This window comes from Hoplias malabaricus, chromosome 1, assembly GCF_029633855.1.
Source record: "Hoplias malabaricus isolate fHopMal1 chromosome 1, fHopMal1.hap1, whole genome shotgun sequence".
NCBI lineage: Eukaryota > Metazoa > Chordata > Actinopteri > Characiformes > Erythrinidae > Hoplias > Hoplias malabaricus.
The window spans coordinates 1,887,101-1,903,095 of record NC_089800.1 but is presented as its reverse complement, the minus strand read 5'-3'; the positions used below and the strand labels follow the sequence as shown (position 1 = coordinate 1,903,095).

The 15,995-nt window shown below is 46.9% G+C and overlaps 2 protein-coding genes across 4 annotated transcripts in view; one reads left to right on the top strand and one right to left on the bottom strand.

Moving 5' to 3' along the window:
- Window positions 1-739: 739 nt before the first annotated feature.
- On the top strand, window positions 740-7,062 carry srsf10a (serine and arginine rich splicing factor 10a). Of its 3 annotated transcripts, none has more exons than XM_066643070.1 (6): window positions 740-936; window positions 2,874-2,978; window positions 5,038-5,141; window positions 5,485-5,656; window positions 5,740-5,828; window positions 5,923-6,056. In XM_066643070.1, exons 1-5 carry the CDS (start codon window positions 872-874, stop codon window positions 5,798-5,800), a joined length of 507 nt encoding a protein of 168 aa, XP_066499167.1. In that variant the 5' UTR covers window positions 740-871; the 3' UTR covers window positions 5,801-5,828; window positions 5,923-6,056. The 3 variants fall into 3 exon arrangements, with proteins under 3 accessions (XP_066499167.1, XP_066499150.1, XP_066499159.1); XM_066643053.1 differs by having other exon boundaries at window positions 745-936; window positions 5,740-5,790; window positions 5,923-7,062; XM_066643062.1 differs by lacking the exon at window positions 2,874-2,978 and having other exon boundaries at window positions 799-936; window positions 3,874-5,141; window positions 5,740-5,790; window positions 5,923-7,060.
- A 1,985-nt stretch (window positions 7,063-9,047) lies between these two features.
- Window positions 9,048-15,995, bottom strand: part of ubr5 (ubiquitin protein ligase E3 component n-recognin 5) — a 38,947-nt gene continuing 31,999 nt past the window's right edge. Inside the window, 13 exon segments of the mRNA XM_066643040.1 lie at window positions 9,048-10,170; window positions 10,365-10,450; window positions 10,590-10,734; window positions 11,682-11,795; window positions 11,967-12,122; window positions 12,328-12,412; window positions 12,591-12,769; window positions 12,939-12,999; window positions 13,082-13,212; window positions 13,316-13,460; window positions 14,201-14,288; window positions 14,433-14,778; window positions 14,952-15,072. Of these exon segments, the coding sequence (XP_066499137.1) occupies window positions 9,958-10,170; window positions 10,365-10,450; window positions 10,590-10,734; window positions 11,682-11,795; window positions 11,967-12,122; window positions 12,328-12,412; window positions 12,591-12,769; window positions 12,939-12,999; window positions 13,082-13,212; window positions 13,316-13,460; window positions 14,201-14,288; window positions 14,433-14,778; window positions 14,952-15,072 (1,870 nt within the window). The 3' untranslated portion in view covers window positions 9,048-9,957.

The following is a 15,995-nucleotide window of genomic DNA, read 5'->3' as shown; positions in this document are numbered from 1 at the left end:
CCGGGTGACTGTCTGTGAGGTGTGTGGTGTGTTCTCCCTGTGTCTGCGTGGGTTTCCTCTGGGTGACTGTCTGTGAGGAGTGTTGTGTGTTCTCCCTGTGTCTGCGTGGGTTTCCTCCGGGTCACTGTCTGTGAGGAGTGTGGTGTGTTCTCCCTGTGTCTGCGTGGGTTTCCTCCGGGTCACTGTCTGTGAGGAGTGTGGTGTGTTCTCCCTGTGTTTGCGTGGGTTTCCTCCGGGTGCTCTGGTTTCCTCCAACACTCCAAAAACACAAGTTGGTAGGTGGATTAGCAACTCAAAAGTGTCCGTAGGTGTGAGTGTGTGTGTGTTGCCCTGTGAAGGACTAGCGCCCCCTTCAGGGTGTGTTCCTGATTTGCGCCCAATGATTCCGGGTAGGCTCCGGACCCACCATGACCCTGAACTGGATAAGGGTTACAGATAATGAATACATGATTGAATTTAATATATAGAATTATAAATAAGGTTATAAGCTCATAATGTTGTGATATTTAGCCATAATCTGGAGAAATCTTAATTATAAGCATTTTCCTATAAGGTTATAATCTCTATCTAAAGTTTTTAATCTAAATTATATAGTAACTCATAACTATGAGACAGGAATTAGATCGTGTTGTTTAAATCGTAGCTTTTGGTACACAGGCGCTCTGAGGCTTAAAATGGCCGAGCGGCGCAGGAGGAGCTAAAATTTAGGAAAGCGGGTGAACTTCCCCTTTAACCCGCGCTCCCTCTGCTGCGCATGCGCAGGACGGCTCAGGCGACACGCAGGCCACGACTGGCGCTAATAAATACAAAGGCATAGAGAGGCCGTGGTAAATGCGGTGATTTCGTAGTCGTTTTACTGATTTACTGAGGCATGGCGCGGTATCTGAGACCCCCGAACACTTCTCTCTTCATCAGGAACATCTCTGACGAGAGCAGGTGGGTTTACAGCGAGGGGTCTGTTTTATTCCACGGGTCTTAACCGCGGTGTGAGGGCCTGGGAGTCCGCGGTTTTAAATCTATAACCATATTATCTGTAAACTGGGATTATTTAAAATGCATAGCCTTTGCGTTTACCGCTTTATGGCTTTAAATCCTGGTCTTAAAGCTGTGAGCCGTGGTCCTCCGCAGCATTTACCAAAAAAGGAAACAACCTTCAGCTAAAAATAGAAAACTGTTTATAAGTTACGCTTTATTAATGCCTCTTTGGCGTGAATTACGTGTTTTAAGAAGCTGTAGTCAAGTAATTTACCTAAATTTATGGTAGATTTCTCTAGTTTTAAGCTCTGAGAAGCTGAAGTTGGCTTGTTGTTGGAATTCCCCGTTCCACCTTAAATGTTGCAGCCGCCTTTGGCGCCAGAATGAAACTGCTGCACAATTTAAGGTGGAACGGGGAGTTCAAACAAGAAGCCAGTTTCAGCGTGGTCCACGCACAGGTTCTGTTTCTCTTTCTTTCTGTTTAGTCTTGTCTTTTACCTCGTTTTCTTTCTTTAATTCTCCCTTTTTCCTTGATTTTTTTTTTTTTTTTATTTCTTGTTTTTGCTTCTTTGTGATTATTTTTTCCCCCTTTTTTCTGCCTTGTTTAACTTTGTCCTTGTATTTTTGGTCTTTTTATTTATTTTTCTTTTATTTATTAGATTTAGATGAATATCTTATCACTGTTTACAGCTGAAACTGACTTGTTAAATGTTGATTTTTGTCCTGACAGTGTCTGAGGTTCTGTTTAATGCTGTTCTACTTGATTCCCAGTGGCTGGACTAGACTTGTGTGGTACATATTTTTAAAACAAATCAAAATGAACAGTTTAATGTCCCAGAACAGATGAGACATTAATTAATAAAAAATCTAAAGCTGCAGAGTGTTTTCTTTCAGTAGATTATCGTTTTCTAATGGAAAAACTTGTCTCAATATTTGTGGATCTTTAGTTTACTACATTTCACCATGAACGGACCAATAGAAATGCTCATAAGCTGTTTACATTGGCTTCCATTTAAAGTAAGAAGTTTTTTCCCGTTCCGTAAACGTACAGTTTTGGAGTTGCGTTTTAAAAATTATTTTTTTTTTAATTAAAATTTATTTTGGATACGATATACAACTCTCACCAAATTAAGATGCTTCCTCAATCTGAGCGCTGCCCCCTATTGGCCTGGCTGAGAACCTCTGCATTTTCTACTCGTGCCCTTGTTGACGAGGCCTCGTCGTTCGCAATCGGTCGCCTAGCGACACCTCGTCCACTGCGCTCACAGTTCATTTAATCTTCCGCTTTCACACCAGCCTCAGCTATGTTTTTTAGCTGCTGTTGGACACAGTCTGGGAGTTTTCACTACAACAGCTCTTTCGCTCACGCACACAGGAACCACCCATTAAAACAGCGAGGACAACACAGAACCCCAGACTAGTCCTCCCAGAACCCTCTCTGAACACAGTCAGACCCTCGTATCACACAAGCCTAGTCTGAACAGTTGGTAATGCAGCATTTGCTCTGTTTACATGAGAATAAATGTGAAAAAACCCTGGATGTTCAGAATACAGTAGCTAACATTTGACCCACTAATAACTGAAGTCCACAGAACCAGCAGATTGAACACAGTCTGCGGAGCTGCACTGGAGTCCTGCCTCCAGACCTGCTCACATGACTGAAATCAGTAAACACATGTATAAGAGCCGTTTAGAGCTCATTTGCATAATGCTAAAGGCCACATAATAGAATGATGACCACAATACTAGACTGTATTATAAGAGTAATGTATTAATAAGGATATTATGCATTGTTAACATTAATCTAAGCCTGTTTATTGAGGATAAGCTGCAGTAGATGTTCAGAGACGCAGTGTCTCAGACAAATGATGAGTGAACTATCGTTTATGGTGCTTTAGGCCAGAGGATTTGCGTCGTGAGTTTGGTCGTTACGGCCCTATTGTAGATGTCTACATTCCAGTTGACTTCTATTCTCGTCGGCCAAGAGGATTTGCATACATTCAATATCCTTTATCCGCAGAGCTGAGTAAGATCATGGTCATGATTTAAGGGTTGTTGTTGTTGTTGTTTGTTCCTTAAGAGAGTGATGCCCCTGACTTTAAAGGAGCGGTTCATTTGAACGGTTTTCTGGCTTTACGCCGAGAGCAGTTAATCAGCCGAGAGTGACGTCTGAGGTGGGTTTTGCACTGGAACTTCTCACCAAAAGTGGCTCAGTCATAAAAATACCAATGTAAATATCACGTACGTTAACTAACACAACTTGGGATTCTTAGTCCGAGAGACACCTTTCTGTAAAAACAGTCAAAAGCTGAGAGCAAGTTAAGGTTGGAGAGTTCTGAATGTTGAATCTTTTATAAAAATCTTAGGAGTTTTTACGTGGGCTGTAAATGGGTGTAAGAATTGATTGGATCGTTCTTAGGGGTGGGACTTATTGAGGGTGGTACATTTTTGGTTTTAATAGACGCCATGTCTTTAATTGGCGTGTCAAACCACTCTAACGTTCCAATGAGGTACTCGGCCGCAGGTGTAGATTTAAACCCTCCGTTTATACCCTCGCTGTGGTTAGGCCGATACCAAATATATTTATGAACCTGCTTCTCACGCTGTTCTCTTTGCTCCTTATTTCAGCCACTGTCGTAGTTCCAGTGCAGAACTAAAGAGGCTTTAGACCGTACCTCCCTACCCTCCGCTGACCGGCTGTGTTTTGGCTAAAGCAGGCAAACGGAGTAAACTAGAACCCTTCCTTTAAATGGGTTTGAAGATGCATTTCTGAAGTATATATTCAGTCCAGTTCGCTGTGTTTTTAATTAAATTGAATATATACTTCACAAAACTTGATTTAATTTTGACTGTGTTCTGGGCACTGTCTCCTAACTGCTATTTCTTCTGTTGTCTCAGAAAATGTAAAGACATACAGTTCTGGAGACCTTCCCTACAAAGAATATTTAAGAGTAAAGGCTGAAGTAGAGTAGATTGAAGCCAAAGGGACCGTAAGGATTCAGGCGTCAAGAAATAGAGGGGAGAGAGAAAGTTAAAGCTTGAAGATTCAAAGAGGAGAAAGAGGGGACCAGAGTGGGAGTCAAGGCCACAGTTTGTTCCAAACAGAGAGAGGAAAAGAGAAAAAGATAAATGAGGCAAAGTCAAGCGGGAATCTCGGCCCGAGTCCTTCTGGGAATCGCTTAAAGAGAATAAAGCTCAAGCTCAAAGATCAAGCATGTTAAAGGTAACCTGAATTAACTTTTGTATCCTACCTTCTGCTGGAGTATCTGCATTCTTGTGTTGCAAAGTCAAACTGTTTCTAATCTCACTGTGTGTCACTGAAGTCCCCTGCTCAGTCCTGATGTACCTTCACACTTGATTCATGATGATTTTGTAATGGTACGAGCAAAAAAATTCCACCAATCACGCTTGGAAATCTGATGTTGAAATGAGTTCAGCCCTATTGGGAAGGGGTTAAACGCCCTCCTCTTTTACCGGCGCTCCTCTGTGTTTTCGTTCCTGTTCAGATCGGTCACGTCCGATTTCAAACCTCTGGGATTGTCTGAAATGTTTATGGATTTTGTATTTATTTTTCAATTAAATGACATCGAAATTCCTTATTCAGCGACGGCAAAACCAATGGTGTCCAGTTTGTGCAGCCAAGCACTGTTTATATATGTTCCACTCTGTACACCTCTAGACTCTCAGGCTTGTGGCGTGATGCAAACATCTGGATTCATAGAAAACACAGCTCTGTACAAACGGGCTCGTCCTGCTGTGATTTTAATGCCGTCCGGATACAGGAGTGTAAGCACTGAGGAGACCTGTAAAATGGTTTATTACAGACATCCCCCCTGATAAACCTGTCCTTTCCCAATAGGGCTTTAGATTCCGTAACCCCTCCCCACCCCCACTCCCGTCCCCTCCCTTTTTCCATCCTCATTCCCCTGATGCCGCCGCTGTTCTGCTGTTGAGTGTTTCTGGAAGTGACCGTGAGGCAGATGCCGTCAGGCTGTGGATGAACTGTGAGATGGTGTTTTATTATGAATTGTTGAAAATGCAAAACCTTAACAGCGGTAGCATGTTTGAAGATGTGCGTGACGCCGAGGACGCGCTCCACAATCTGGACCGGAAGTGGGTGTGTGGACGGCAGATCGAGATCCAGTTCGCCCAAGGAGACAGGAAGAGTATGACTTTTTATTTTTCCTTGTTTTGTTTAAACGTTCTGAACCGATCTAACAATCGGACCAATGGTTTGGAAAAGTCACGTGAATTCCGATCTGACCGCTCGGACAGAGTCGCACTGCCACGGATCAGATTGGATTGGATCTCAGTGCCACATAAAGTGGCCCGAATCTGTGCTGGATCAGATTGGATTGGATCTCAGTGCCACATAAAGTGGCCCGAATCTGTGCTGTTCACACAGACACAACAGATTTGGGCCATAGCCTGAGATCCAGAAACACAAACTAAACATCTAGTGCCTGTTGGGATTTAGTTTTAATCTCTCTTCCTCTTCCTCTCTCTCAGCCCCGAGTCAGATGAGGTCGAAAGAACGCCGTTCTCCTCGCAGTTTCTCACGGTACGACGATTACGAAAGAGACGGACGACACAGACGCTCGAGGAGCCGGAGCTACGACAGACGCAGGAGCCGAAGCCCTTCGTACGAACGAAGACCCCGCCGCTCTGAGAGCCCCAGAGAGTGAGTTCCAGCGCCGCGTGCTTTAGTAACGATCCGTGCTGCGGTTCCGAATTAACCCTCTGTCCGTCTTTCCTCCCGAACAGCTCCCGCTCTCACGGCCGACACAGACGCAGCCGGAGCCACGAGAACGACAGGTGGGTTTAGAACAGAGCTCTGGACTCTGTCTCCTCAGGTAAAGACACTGAGCTGACTGTCGCCCCTGCTCTGGAGACGTCGGCCGTTTTCGAAATGTAAAATCAGTTCTCTCTGTCTCTCTCTGTCTCCAGGTACAGACAACCTCGCGATCACGGCCGAGTTCACCACGGCGGTCAGTCCCGCAGCCGTTCCGGTTCTCGCTCTCCTTCGCCCGACTCCAGATTCAAACCCAAAGGCCGTAAATCACGCTCGCCCTCTCGATCGCCCCGCCCCCTCGTCAAGGACCTGCCCCCGTCCGCCGGCGCCAGGGAGGAGGAGCCTCACGCTCACTCGCCATCTCGCTCCTGCTCTCGCTCGCTGTCGCGCTCGAGGTCTCGTTCGCGGTCCTGGGCCGGACGCAAATCCGGGGGGCACTAGGAATCTGGGGGGGGCCCCTAGAGGCCGCTCTAAAGACAGGAGAGCGCGTTGATCCTGAAGGGCAGGGCCGCGTCCCGCGGGGTTAACGTACAGTTTAAGATTCGTCGATACTGTCCTCGTCCGCAGCTTTAGAGGAAAATTGTCTGTTTCATTTTCTACCGAGGGACTGTGGATTTGTCCCGAAACCACAGTAGAGCTTTAGCTGTTTGTTCTTTCCGCTTTTTGTTTATTTTCACTGTAAAAAAGCCTTTTGTTTTCTTTGATGGCGTCATGCCCCCCTCCAGACGAGACCCCTGTGTCTGAGGACAGTGGCTTGAGAGGTTCAGGTCTTCAGTATTCTCTCAAACGTTATTTTTCCCCCTTTTTAAAGACTGTTTGATGTTTTGGCGAAACACAGGTTTTTCGTATTATCCCCAAAACCTGAAAAGCTCATTTAAAAAATGTTTTTTTTTTGTTTTTTTTTTTTTTTAATTCTCCTAATGTCTTTGATCAAAAAGGATGAAGAAACAACAGCTTTGAAGCGTTTTGTTTTTCCACTGTTTTGTTTCTCGGTCATTGTTTGGTTTTTTTTAATTAAAGCAAATGCAGTATTCCTGATGTGTTCTGTTCTGGAAATTAAAACTGTTTGTACAAAGCTACTGTACTTTAAAGCATCTCATTGTTGTTGTTGTTGTTCTGGAATAAACCCTGTTTACCCTGAAGTCCCCAGCAGCTGGCGCCAGACTCCGCTTTGTCTTCCAGAAAACACTAACTCGGTTTCCCCAAAGTCCGGAGTCTGTCCCCTCCCCCGCTCTGAGTCAGTGGCTGATGGAGGGAGTGGTGTTTGTGAATAAAACTCTTTTAGTTTCATTAGTGAGTTGTTGTTGGCTGGTGTCTGGGGGCGGGAGGTGTGTTCCATCGTCACGGAGGGGAGGGGGGTGGTGTCCAGTGTTTTATTTCACTTCAGTCTTGGATGTGGTTTCTTGTGATAAACAGGTGCAGTGTAAATCTGCATTTATTTTTAATGCTTGTTAAAAATAATAATTTAAATCACTCCCTTTATTTCCCCGCTCTGATCCTGAAGCTTTGACTGCTGTTTTAACACCGAGCACAGAGACGTGTTCCTTCCAGGCGTCCGCTGCTTTATTCACAAATAAAGTGTCCTTCAAAGTTTAGACGAATTATCCATTAAATGCCTTCTTTCAAAGATGAAATGACTTTGATCCAAGCTGCAGCTTCTGTGATGAGTGACCTGTCACTGTTTCATTCATTTTCATAATTTAGGTTTTAGCTGATTTCTCCCTGCTCTTCAAAAATGTACCATTTGGAATCCATAATAAAGTCGTAAGCAAAATAAAGATCAATTTGACCTCATTAATTTAGAGATTCGTGCCAGATTTCATTTCCACAAACGACACAAATTCCTCTACGTCCAGGAAAATAAACACTTGGCATTCGGAAAATTCAATAATAAAAAGGCGGTCAAATGTAAAGTTTACGACGTTTTCACTTAAATCACTTATTCTTCCTGCCTTTGTATTGTGTCATAATTATTGTGTAGTAATAAACATGTTCAGACTCCCCCCAGCGTATGATAACGATGTTCGATCAGTTCTGTGATGTAACTGTTTCTTTGTGTGAGGTCAACGTTAGCTTCTGCTCGTAAAGCGTCTCTGGCAAAATTAGCCTAGAGCAAGAACCTAAAATTGTCCTCAACTGCGCCATCTACAGTCACTGCCTGCGCTCCGTCATCGAAAGGCTGCTCCAACACGAAGGACCCTGAGGAATGAGGTCGTCTCGGCCCAAGGAAAGAAGACACAGCAAAGCTTCAGGAGCATCGTTTGTTTACCTCAGTGTGTAAAGAGAGATTCATCAAACTGGGCCTCCACACCCCACCCCTGGAGTATGACAGCATTCTTTTTAAATATAATATTTAATCTCAGTCCCAGTTAATTGTTTGAGAACATTGTTTTGCAGATTAATATTAATGAGCACCTGTGATCTATTTTAACTTGGTCACGGTGCTTTAAGGACGACGAGATCTGTCCAGTGACGTTACAACAGCCTCCTCCCGTTTGTGACCTCAGTCACTACTAAGAAGTCTTCACAGGAAAGGCCTAACAAGCCCTGGGCTTCGTATCTGTAACTGCCCCCCCCCACACCATTACATCACAACCAGTGATTAACCCTGTCTTTAACAAGGGGGAGGGCATGAGGTTGCTCTGTTAATGACACACTCCTCATGAGCCTGAGGTATGCTGTTTTTTTACTTTAAAACAGCATTTTATGATCTGTGTTCTCCTGAGGAACATAGAACCTTAAAGATGTCACACTGGAATACCCTCTCAGTCATGATCTCGAGTCCTTAATAATGGTTTAAAACGGCAGTGGAGTCAGTGACTGTGGAGTGTGGTGTGTTCTCCCTGTGTCTGCGTAGGTTTCCTCCGGGTGACTGTCTGTGAGGAGTGTGGTGTGTTCTCCCTGTGTCTGCGTAGGTTTCCTCCAGGTGACTGTCTGTGAGGAGTGTGGTGTGTTCTCTCTGTGTCTGCATGGGTTTCCTCCGGGTGACTAAGGAGTGTGGTGTGTTCTCCCTGTGTCTGCGTGGGTTTCCTCCGGGTGACTGTCTGTGAGGAGTGTGGTGTGTTCTCTCTGTGTCTGCGTGGGTTTCCTCCGGGTGACTGTCTGTGAGGAGTGTGGTGTTCTCTCTGTGTCTGTGTGGGTTTCCTCCGGGTGACTGTCTGTGAGGACTGTGGTGTGTTCTCCCTGTGTCCGCGTGGGTTTCCTCCGGGTGACTGTAAGGAGTGTGGTGTGTTCTCCCTGTGTCTGCGTGGGTTTCCTCCGGGTGACTGTCTGTGAGGACTGTGGTGTGTTCTCCCTGTGTCCGCGTGGGTTTCCTCCGGGTGACTGTAAGGAGTGTGGTGTGTTCTCCCTGTGTCTGCGTGGGTTTCCTCCGGGTGACTGTCTGTGAGGAGTGTGGTGTGTTCTCTCTGTGTCTGCGTGGGTTTCCACCGGGTGACTGTCTGTGAGGAGTGTGGTGTTTTCTCTGTGTCTGTGTGGGTTTCCTCCAGATTCTCCGCTTTCCTCCCACAGTGAAAACTGTCCAGAGGGATGTGTGTGTGATAAAGTGACTGGGTGAATGTGAGAAACTGAGTGAATGCCAGGTCTGTTTTGTAAAGTAATAAATGAAGGGATTTTGACAAAAATCAGTGAATAAAAGTCCAAAGAATGGTTTGCATCCAAGTTTATTTTGAAATTCCCTACTCCCCCTTTACAAGAAAAATGGCGTTCCACAAAGGCAGCAGTGAACTCTCAGAACCTTTACTCTCGGGGAAAATGGGGGGGGGGTGGTGGAGAAAAAGAACAAAAACAGAATTCATAATCACAGTGAAACTTCTCTTTTTAAATACATCTGCTGTCATCTTTGGCTGTTTGGGCGGCAGACGGTTTGCCGTCGAGCCGAAGTTTCAGAGAAAGTTGGAGCTGGAGCCGAGGTTCAGAGGGGCTTCGACTTCACTGAGCCAACGCAGGAATGTACGGTTTAACTCGGGAACGGAAATAAAAAAGGAGCCGCGACCGCGTTCACAACACGGAGCGAGAGAAAAGAAGCGTGAAGGGGGGGATGGGGGGGAGGGAAGAAAAGAAAAACAAAAGCCTACCGCCGCGACAGCACTTCCTTCTTTTAAATTCCATAAAACTGTATAGACAAAAAATAAATCTACAAAAATGGAACTAGTCATATTACACGAGTAAACATCTTCGCCTGGAGACCTCTACACGAAACCGAAGTTCTTGGTCTTGATGGCTAGTAAGAGTTTCTGTTTGAGGATCTGTTTGGAGGAGTACAGGGGGACGTAGAGGCGGGAGATACAGGTGTTGGCCGTGGGCAGGTGCTGGTCGTCCGGAGGTCGGATGGTGATGGAGGGCATCGGCTGGAAACCTTCTTCGCTCGCAGGGAGAGAGGGGCTGGACGTCCAGAAATAAACCTGCACGGAGCACGGGGGAAACACAGCTTTAGACAGAGGTGGCTTTAATGATGGGCGTAAAGTGCCTGCGCTAGCGCTGTAGATGTTTAATGATTCACAGTTTGTACTGAATCATTCTGAGTAGCCCAGAGTATGACCCTGCGGTGCCGGCCCCAAAACCATGAACACATTAAACGAATGAAGGAAACTCGTACCAGGTCCTGCCTCTCTGTCATACTCATCTTCTCCACGATGGACCAGAACCAGCGCTTAAACTGCAGCAGCTTCTCCGCGTTCTCCCCTGGAGTCAACAACAACACAGTTTTACCACAAGGACACAGACAGAGACGGAGAGCAAGAGAGAAAGCGACAGAGCGAGAGAGCGACAGACAGAGGGCGACAGAGAGAGAGAGAGAGAGAGATACACAGTGTGACCGTACCAGACTCGTCGTTGAAGGAGGTGAAGCTGATGAGCATCTGGACATTGACCTCTCCGCAGCCGTTGACCAGGAGCCGGAAGTCTTCAGCCGTCAGGTCCTCCAGAGCGTTTTTGGGAAGGACGTCCAGGAGGCCCTTCCTCATGGCCTGGACATCAACACACACTCGTTAACACCGGGGAAACAGAGAGTGGTTACGTGTGGAGTCCTAACAAACTACTGTAAAGCCCCGATATAAACAATAAACAGAAACGTATCATTAATGTCTTTAAATGAACAGCGTTCCAGTGGAGGGTCTGTGCCCTAAACACAGACACACAGCAAATCCATTTACTGACCACAGACACACCCTCTACATTATCGAGAAAAACTCATTTCATATCAATAACTGGATTAATCTCCATGGTAGCGCTGGGCGATACGAGCACAAATCAATATTGTACATTTCACCACGATTACGATTTAGTTCCTGTGTTTCTGACCCTGAGAATTCAGCAACGAGGCGTGTGCTGTCCCCCCCCCCCACCTCAGTGTTTACATTTGTCTTCCTTTTGTTCAGCGTCGTCTTAATTAAAGTCTAAACACATCTCGTCCAAACCACAGACACTGTGCTTTTCTTTGGTGCGAGTTCGAGTCGCTCGGTCGGCCTCAGTGTTTAGGTTCTCCTCCATGTGGCAGATAGGGGGCAGAGTCATGTGACTACAGCTTGGTGGCATGGTTTTAAAGGGACAGTACATAAACACACAGTGGGAACATAACACAATAAAAATAACCGATATAAACGAGATTATGTCGATTAGTAGGAGCTCTGAATGTCAGTTTCGATTAATTGCCCTGCTGCATGGCTACTGTGATGGTCATATCGTGTTGAGACTGATTCAGGAGAAACTGCTGTGTCCTGCTCTGTGGAATTTACGACTCGGTCACCGCAGGAGTCTTCTGGAGAGCATTAGGTGTTTACAGCCTTGCTCTCTGCAGGGGTCCCAGAGACCACCAGAGTAACACACAGTCAGTGAAGACAACTGATTTGTCTTTATTGGACCATTTCCTCCATCGACAACATTCACAGTGTGATCACACACACAGTTTACTCACATGTAGAGGCTGCTCTGCCACCACCAGCATCCTGTGTTCCGCGTATTTCCTCACGTATTCGTACACGTTCTGAGGGGTCACCGGCATGTTCGCTCCGCCGCTCAGCAGCTCCACCTGAGCGCGCACACACACACACACACACACGACTCTCAACACTCGCTTAATCTGCTGTGCTGCCCTAACGGCTACTACAGGGGGCACTGTTCTAAACAGTGGGTGCTCCTGGTTCTGAGGAGAATGAAACGTTAAAGAGATGTAATTCCAGAGCGGCAGCCCGTTCGTTACCTGTCCGGATCCCTCCTCTTTACACAGATCGATGGCGAAGGCGAGGTCCATCGCCGCGAACACGGCCTCGGCTTCGCCCGTCTGAGAGTGACGGATCAGCTGCCGCAGACTCTCGTACATCACCGGGTCGAAGAAGGCAAAGTCGTGCCAGTTCACCTGCAGCAGACGCAGATATCAGAACACAAACACAACAGAGTCTAAGCGTGCGATTTTAAAACTGCTCTGCTGTCTACTGCAGCACATACTCAGAGTGTGGCCAAGGCCCTTGAGATGTACATGTGCTCCTGCCCTCTCCGCCTTCTTCAGCAGGTACAGGAACACACTGTAACCCCCACCCCCCGCACGCGCAGAACACACTCACCTTTCTCCCCAGCAGCACTTTGATGACGTGTCTGTTCAGAGTGATGGGGCACAGCTCGTTCTGCAGGAGGCACAGCCCCAGTATCCTGGAGAGGAGAGAACATCAGTGTCGTTCATTTATAACTTTAGCTTCTTTAGAAAGAATACAATAAACTCTCTGAGACTGAGACATGGAGTGAGAGAGAAAAAAACCCCATCAAGACGAAGAAGAGCTACAAACAGAACCAGCAAAAGACCCGAGTATTAAGCTCTGTTCCCGCGCACCTGCCGATGTTCCTGAAGCAGTTGAGCCTGGCCTCTGTGTTCTTCCCGGGCCGGGGGGAGTAGAAGCCCCTCTTTCCGGGCTGATAGAAGAGCGGAGCGTTATCGTCCCCATCTTCTGTGTCGTCCAGCTCCATGTCCACCACGCTGCGGGTCGAACCGTGCCTCTTTCTGTTCTCCTGCTGCAGGGACAGCACAGACACAGACCTGAACACGCACGCCACATACTGTCTTTAACCTTCTACATCAAACCTGGTCCATTCCGGTCCATCGCTGGTCCCTCAGTTCATTTTACAAACAACAAAAAACAAACAAGGACTCAGTAAAACAGCCCCGACTTTGGGTTCATACCTGTGCCTTCTCCGGAGTGTCCAGCAGACCAAGGTCCAGTATACTGTCCGCACCGTTTTCCCTGAAGAGTATACAGAGTCAGAACCCAGGTCTCTGTGTGTGTGTGTGTGTGTATACAGAGGCCTGAGAAAGTGGGGGATTACCTTCCATGAGTGATGAGGAGCTCCATGGCCTCCTCCACTCGTGCTCTGAGAGAGTCCTCACTGGCCAGGAGCAGCAACAGCTGAGCGGGAGACAGCTCCAGCAGCATCCCTGTGATTTTACTGGCAAACGCCTACAGATCAGAGAACAGGTCACACACACACACGTACTCTCAGTAACCTCACCCTAGATCTACGGCGCTGATCTGGATTAATAAATTATTTTGATGTGCGTACCGGCTGCATGGCGTGGACTCGTGGGTACAGTCGTTCTCCTAGAGCCTGTCTGTGAGCGGGCAGAGGGTCCGGCTCATCGCTGGGGTTCCCCTCAGACGCTGGCCTGAACGGCCGGGTGTCAATAGACAGCTGCCTCCTGGAGTCTCTGTAACAGAAAAACACAGGATCATATACGCACTAACAAACCTAAAAGCACTTTTCCGCTGCATACTCCCTACTCTACTCGTCTTTTCAATTTCTCCACCAGGGGAATCAGGTCCTGGTTCTGGAAGCGGGTTCTTGTTTAGTGGCTGTTCTCTCATGGTTCAGAGCGAGTCGAGTAGGGACTAAACCGTGACGTGTAAACCTTGCAGAGCGCTGATCGTCCAGAGAGAGTCGTCACTCTACGCCACGCAACGCAGACGACCAGCACCAACTCTCCATCTGTAAAATCTCCAGCTGCAGCAGAGATCACGTTTGTTTTTATCCGACTCACGACGGCAGCTCGTAAAATGACACCGTGGTCTTTTGAAGAGGTTCAAACGCTCCTTGGATCGGTGGCCGACGAAAGAATCCAGCGAGAGCTGGACGCTGCAACAAGGAAGGAACAAACTCTACTGATCTGTCTGAACGGATGACGGAGCTGTGTTCAGTCCCAAACAACAACAACACGCCAATACACCATGAGTAAACACCGCTTAACGTTACCGCCGCCGTTGTTGTGGTTTCCAAAGCCCACTGTTCCCCTTAGAGACGGGGGTTAGAGACGACACTGATACATTTGGGTTTGAGATGGGGCTGGATATTTAGACACTTCAAGTCATCAGAAAGATTGGCAAATCCTGATTTCCCAGAACCCATAGCAATGTGGTCCACTGACTGTTAACAGGGGCATCGGAGACTCACCTGTCTCTGTCTCGTCTGGATCCAGCTCTCAGACCTCCGCTCCTTCTCTCTCGCTCCCGGTCTCTGTTCCTCAGACGCTGCATAAGGTCTGCACACACACACAGGTCTTAACTCATGAGGACCAAACACTGACTCTGTGTTATGTTTTGATTTTCCGGTGTTTATATAAAAACAAAAATCTCAAAAACACCATCTCAGACCAGTAACGTTACGCTTCCAGATCAGTACTCACTGCTGGCCTGCATGCCCTTGCTGACGCTCTGCACACAGTCGAGGTTGGGCAGTTTGTCGTTGGAGAGAAAGGCCTGTGCGATGGCGGTGTAAAAGCTGCGAGCGACTCCGCTGCCCTCTCCAGGCTCATCTTTAAACGTCACCTTGACCCTGTGCACGGCCATCGGCGTGGTGGCGCAGCGCCGGCCGAAGTGCGTGTTCAGCTGCCGCATGGTCTGCTGGATCAGCTGGTCTCGGTCCCTGTCCACTTCCAGAGCCAGGTCCCGGGACTGCAGGTTCCTCAGCTTCTCCATCTCCCTCCGGAACTTGGACTCCTTCACCTCGAAACCTCCCAACTCTGTCAGGATCTGGACGCACGCAGGAGGAGAGCGGAGAAGTCAGGAGGCATTTCAATAACGTTTCCGTTCAAATTCACAAGACGAGCTTTCTAAAAACTTTCCAACAATAAGCCAAAGACACTAAGCTGTTCTTTTACTGTTCTATTAGAAAAGGGACTGGAAACAGTGGGTGTGTTACTCACAGATCCAGGTTCTGCTCCCACATCCTCCATAAAGACTCGTCCAAACAGTTCAAGAGAAAGCCTCCATCGTCCCAGCAGCATGTCGTGAGAGATCACCATCCCCATGAAGCTACAGTGAGGACTGTCAGAAACAAACAAAACACACCACAGAAAATAAGAAGAACATTTATTCTGAAGAGTCCGATCTGTAAATACAGCGCAGTCTGATGTGTGCAGTGTGAACTCTTCAGATGTCTGGCTCCTAAACAACAAACCAATCAAATCCCTTCCTTTACATCTCAATATTTAAAGGCTAAGCAGCAGCTCTATGAAAGTGTCAAACAAATAAATACAGTGGAGTTTGAGTTCCTAACTTGTGTTTATTGAGAGTCAGAAAACATGTTATTTCTTACTAATTGAAGGAATAAGGTTTAAAAGACCGTTGCCCCCCCCCCAGCGGTGTTGGGAAACTCTAATAGGCGTCTTGCCTGTGACGTAGACGGTGGACAACAACTCTAGAAGCTGCACTTAATTTAATGCAAAATGACGAAAAGGTGTGTTGTTTTTGGCTGCAATCATTCAATGTACAGTGGGACATCTGTGAACAAATGGCCCAAAGATCCCAAAATATCCAGAAAATGGACTACATTTGTCCACTTTAAACGGACACTTTGGAAAGGATCATCCGCTCACTCCGTTATCTGTAGCTCATTTCACTGGCGCTTTTCCAACAATATGGGCATGTAAGGACACCAACGAAAGGTGTTCAAGAGCCTCTGTAACATGGAGGTAAACAGGGTAAGGACACTCACTTCGCCTGTTTTAGTTGGTGTTAGTTAGCGTTAGCTTGACTCGCTAAACTCGGTGCTCAGATTATACTCGGCTACGTAGCTGCATTACGGAGGTTTATAGTGTCGGATGAATTCGAGTTCGACTTCGATCACATTTACAAGAATAACGGTACCTCTACATTTGAGTTTAGCTTATTGCTAGGCTATTGTCATGAATAATGTTGGTTATTTAGCTAGATACTGTCATATTGGTGTTTTACCGCGGCGTTGTTCA

Bases quoted from the DNA above. Each gene is read 5' to 3' on its own strand.
- srsf10a (XM_066643053.1), top strand. From the start codon at position 872: ATGGCGCGGTATCTGAGACCCCCGAACACTTCTCTCTTCATCAGGAAC. The intron at 2,979-5,037 runs ATATCCTTTATC...CAGCGGTAGCAT, and splicing joins AGAGGATTTGCATACATTCA to GTTTGAAGATGTGCGTGACG. The intron at 5,142-5,484 runs GTATGACTTTTT...CCTCTCTCTCAG, and splicing joins CGCCCAAGGAGACAGGAAGA to CCCCGAGTCAGATGAGGTCG.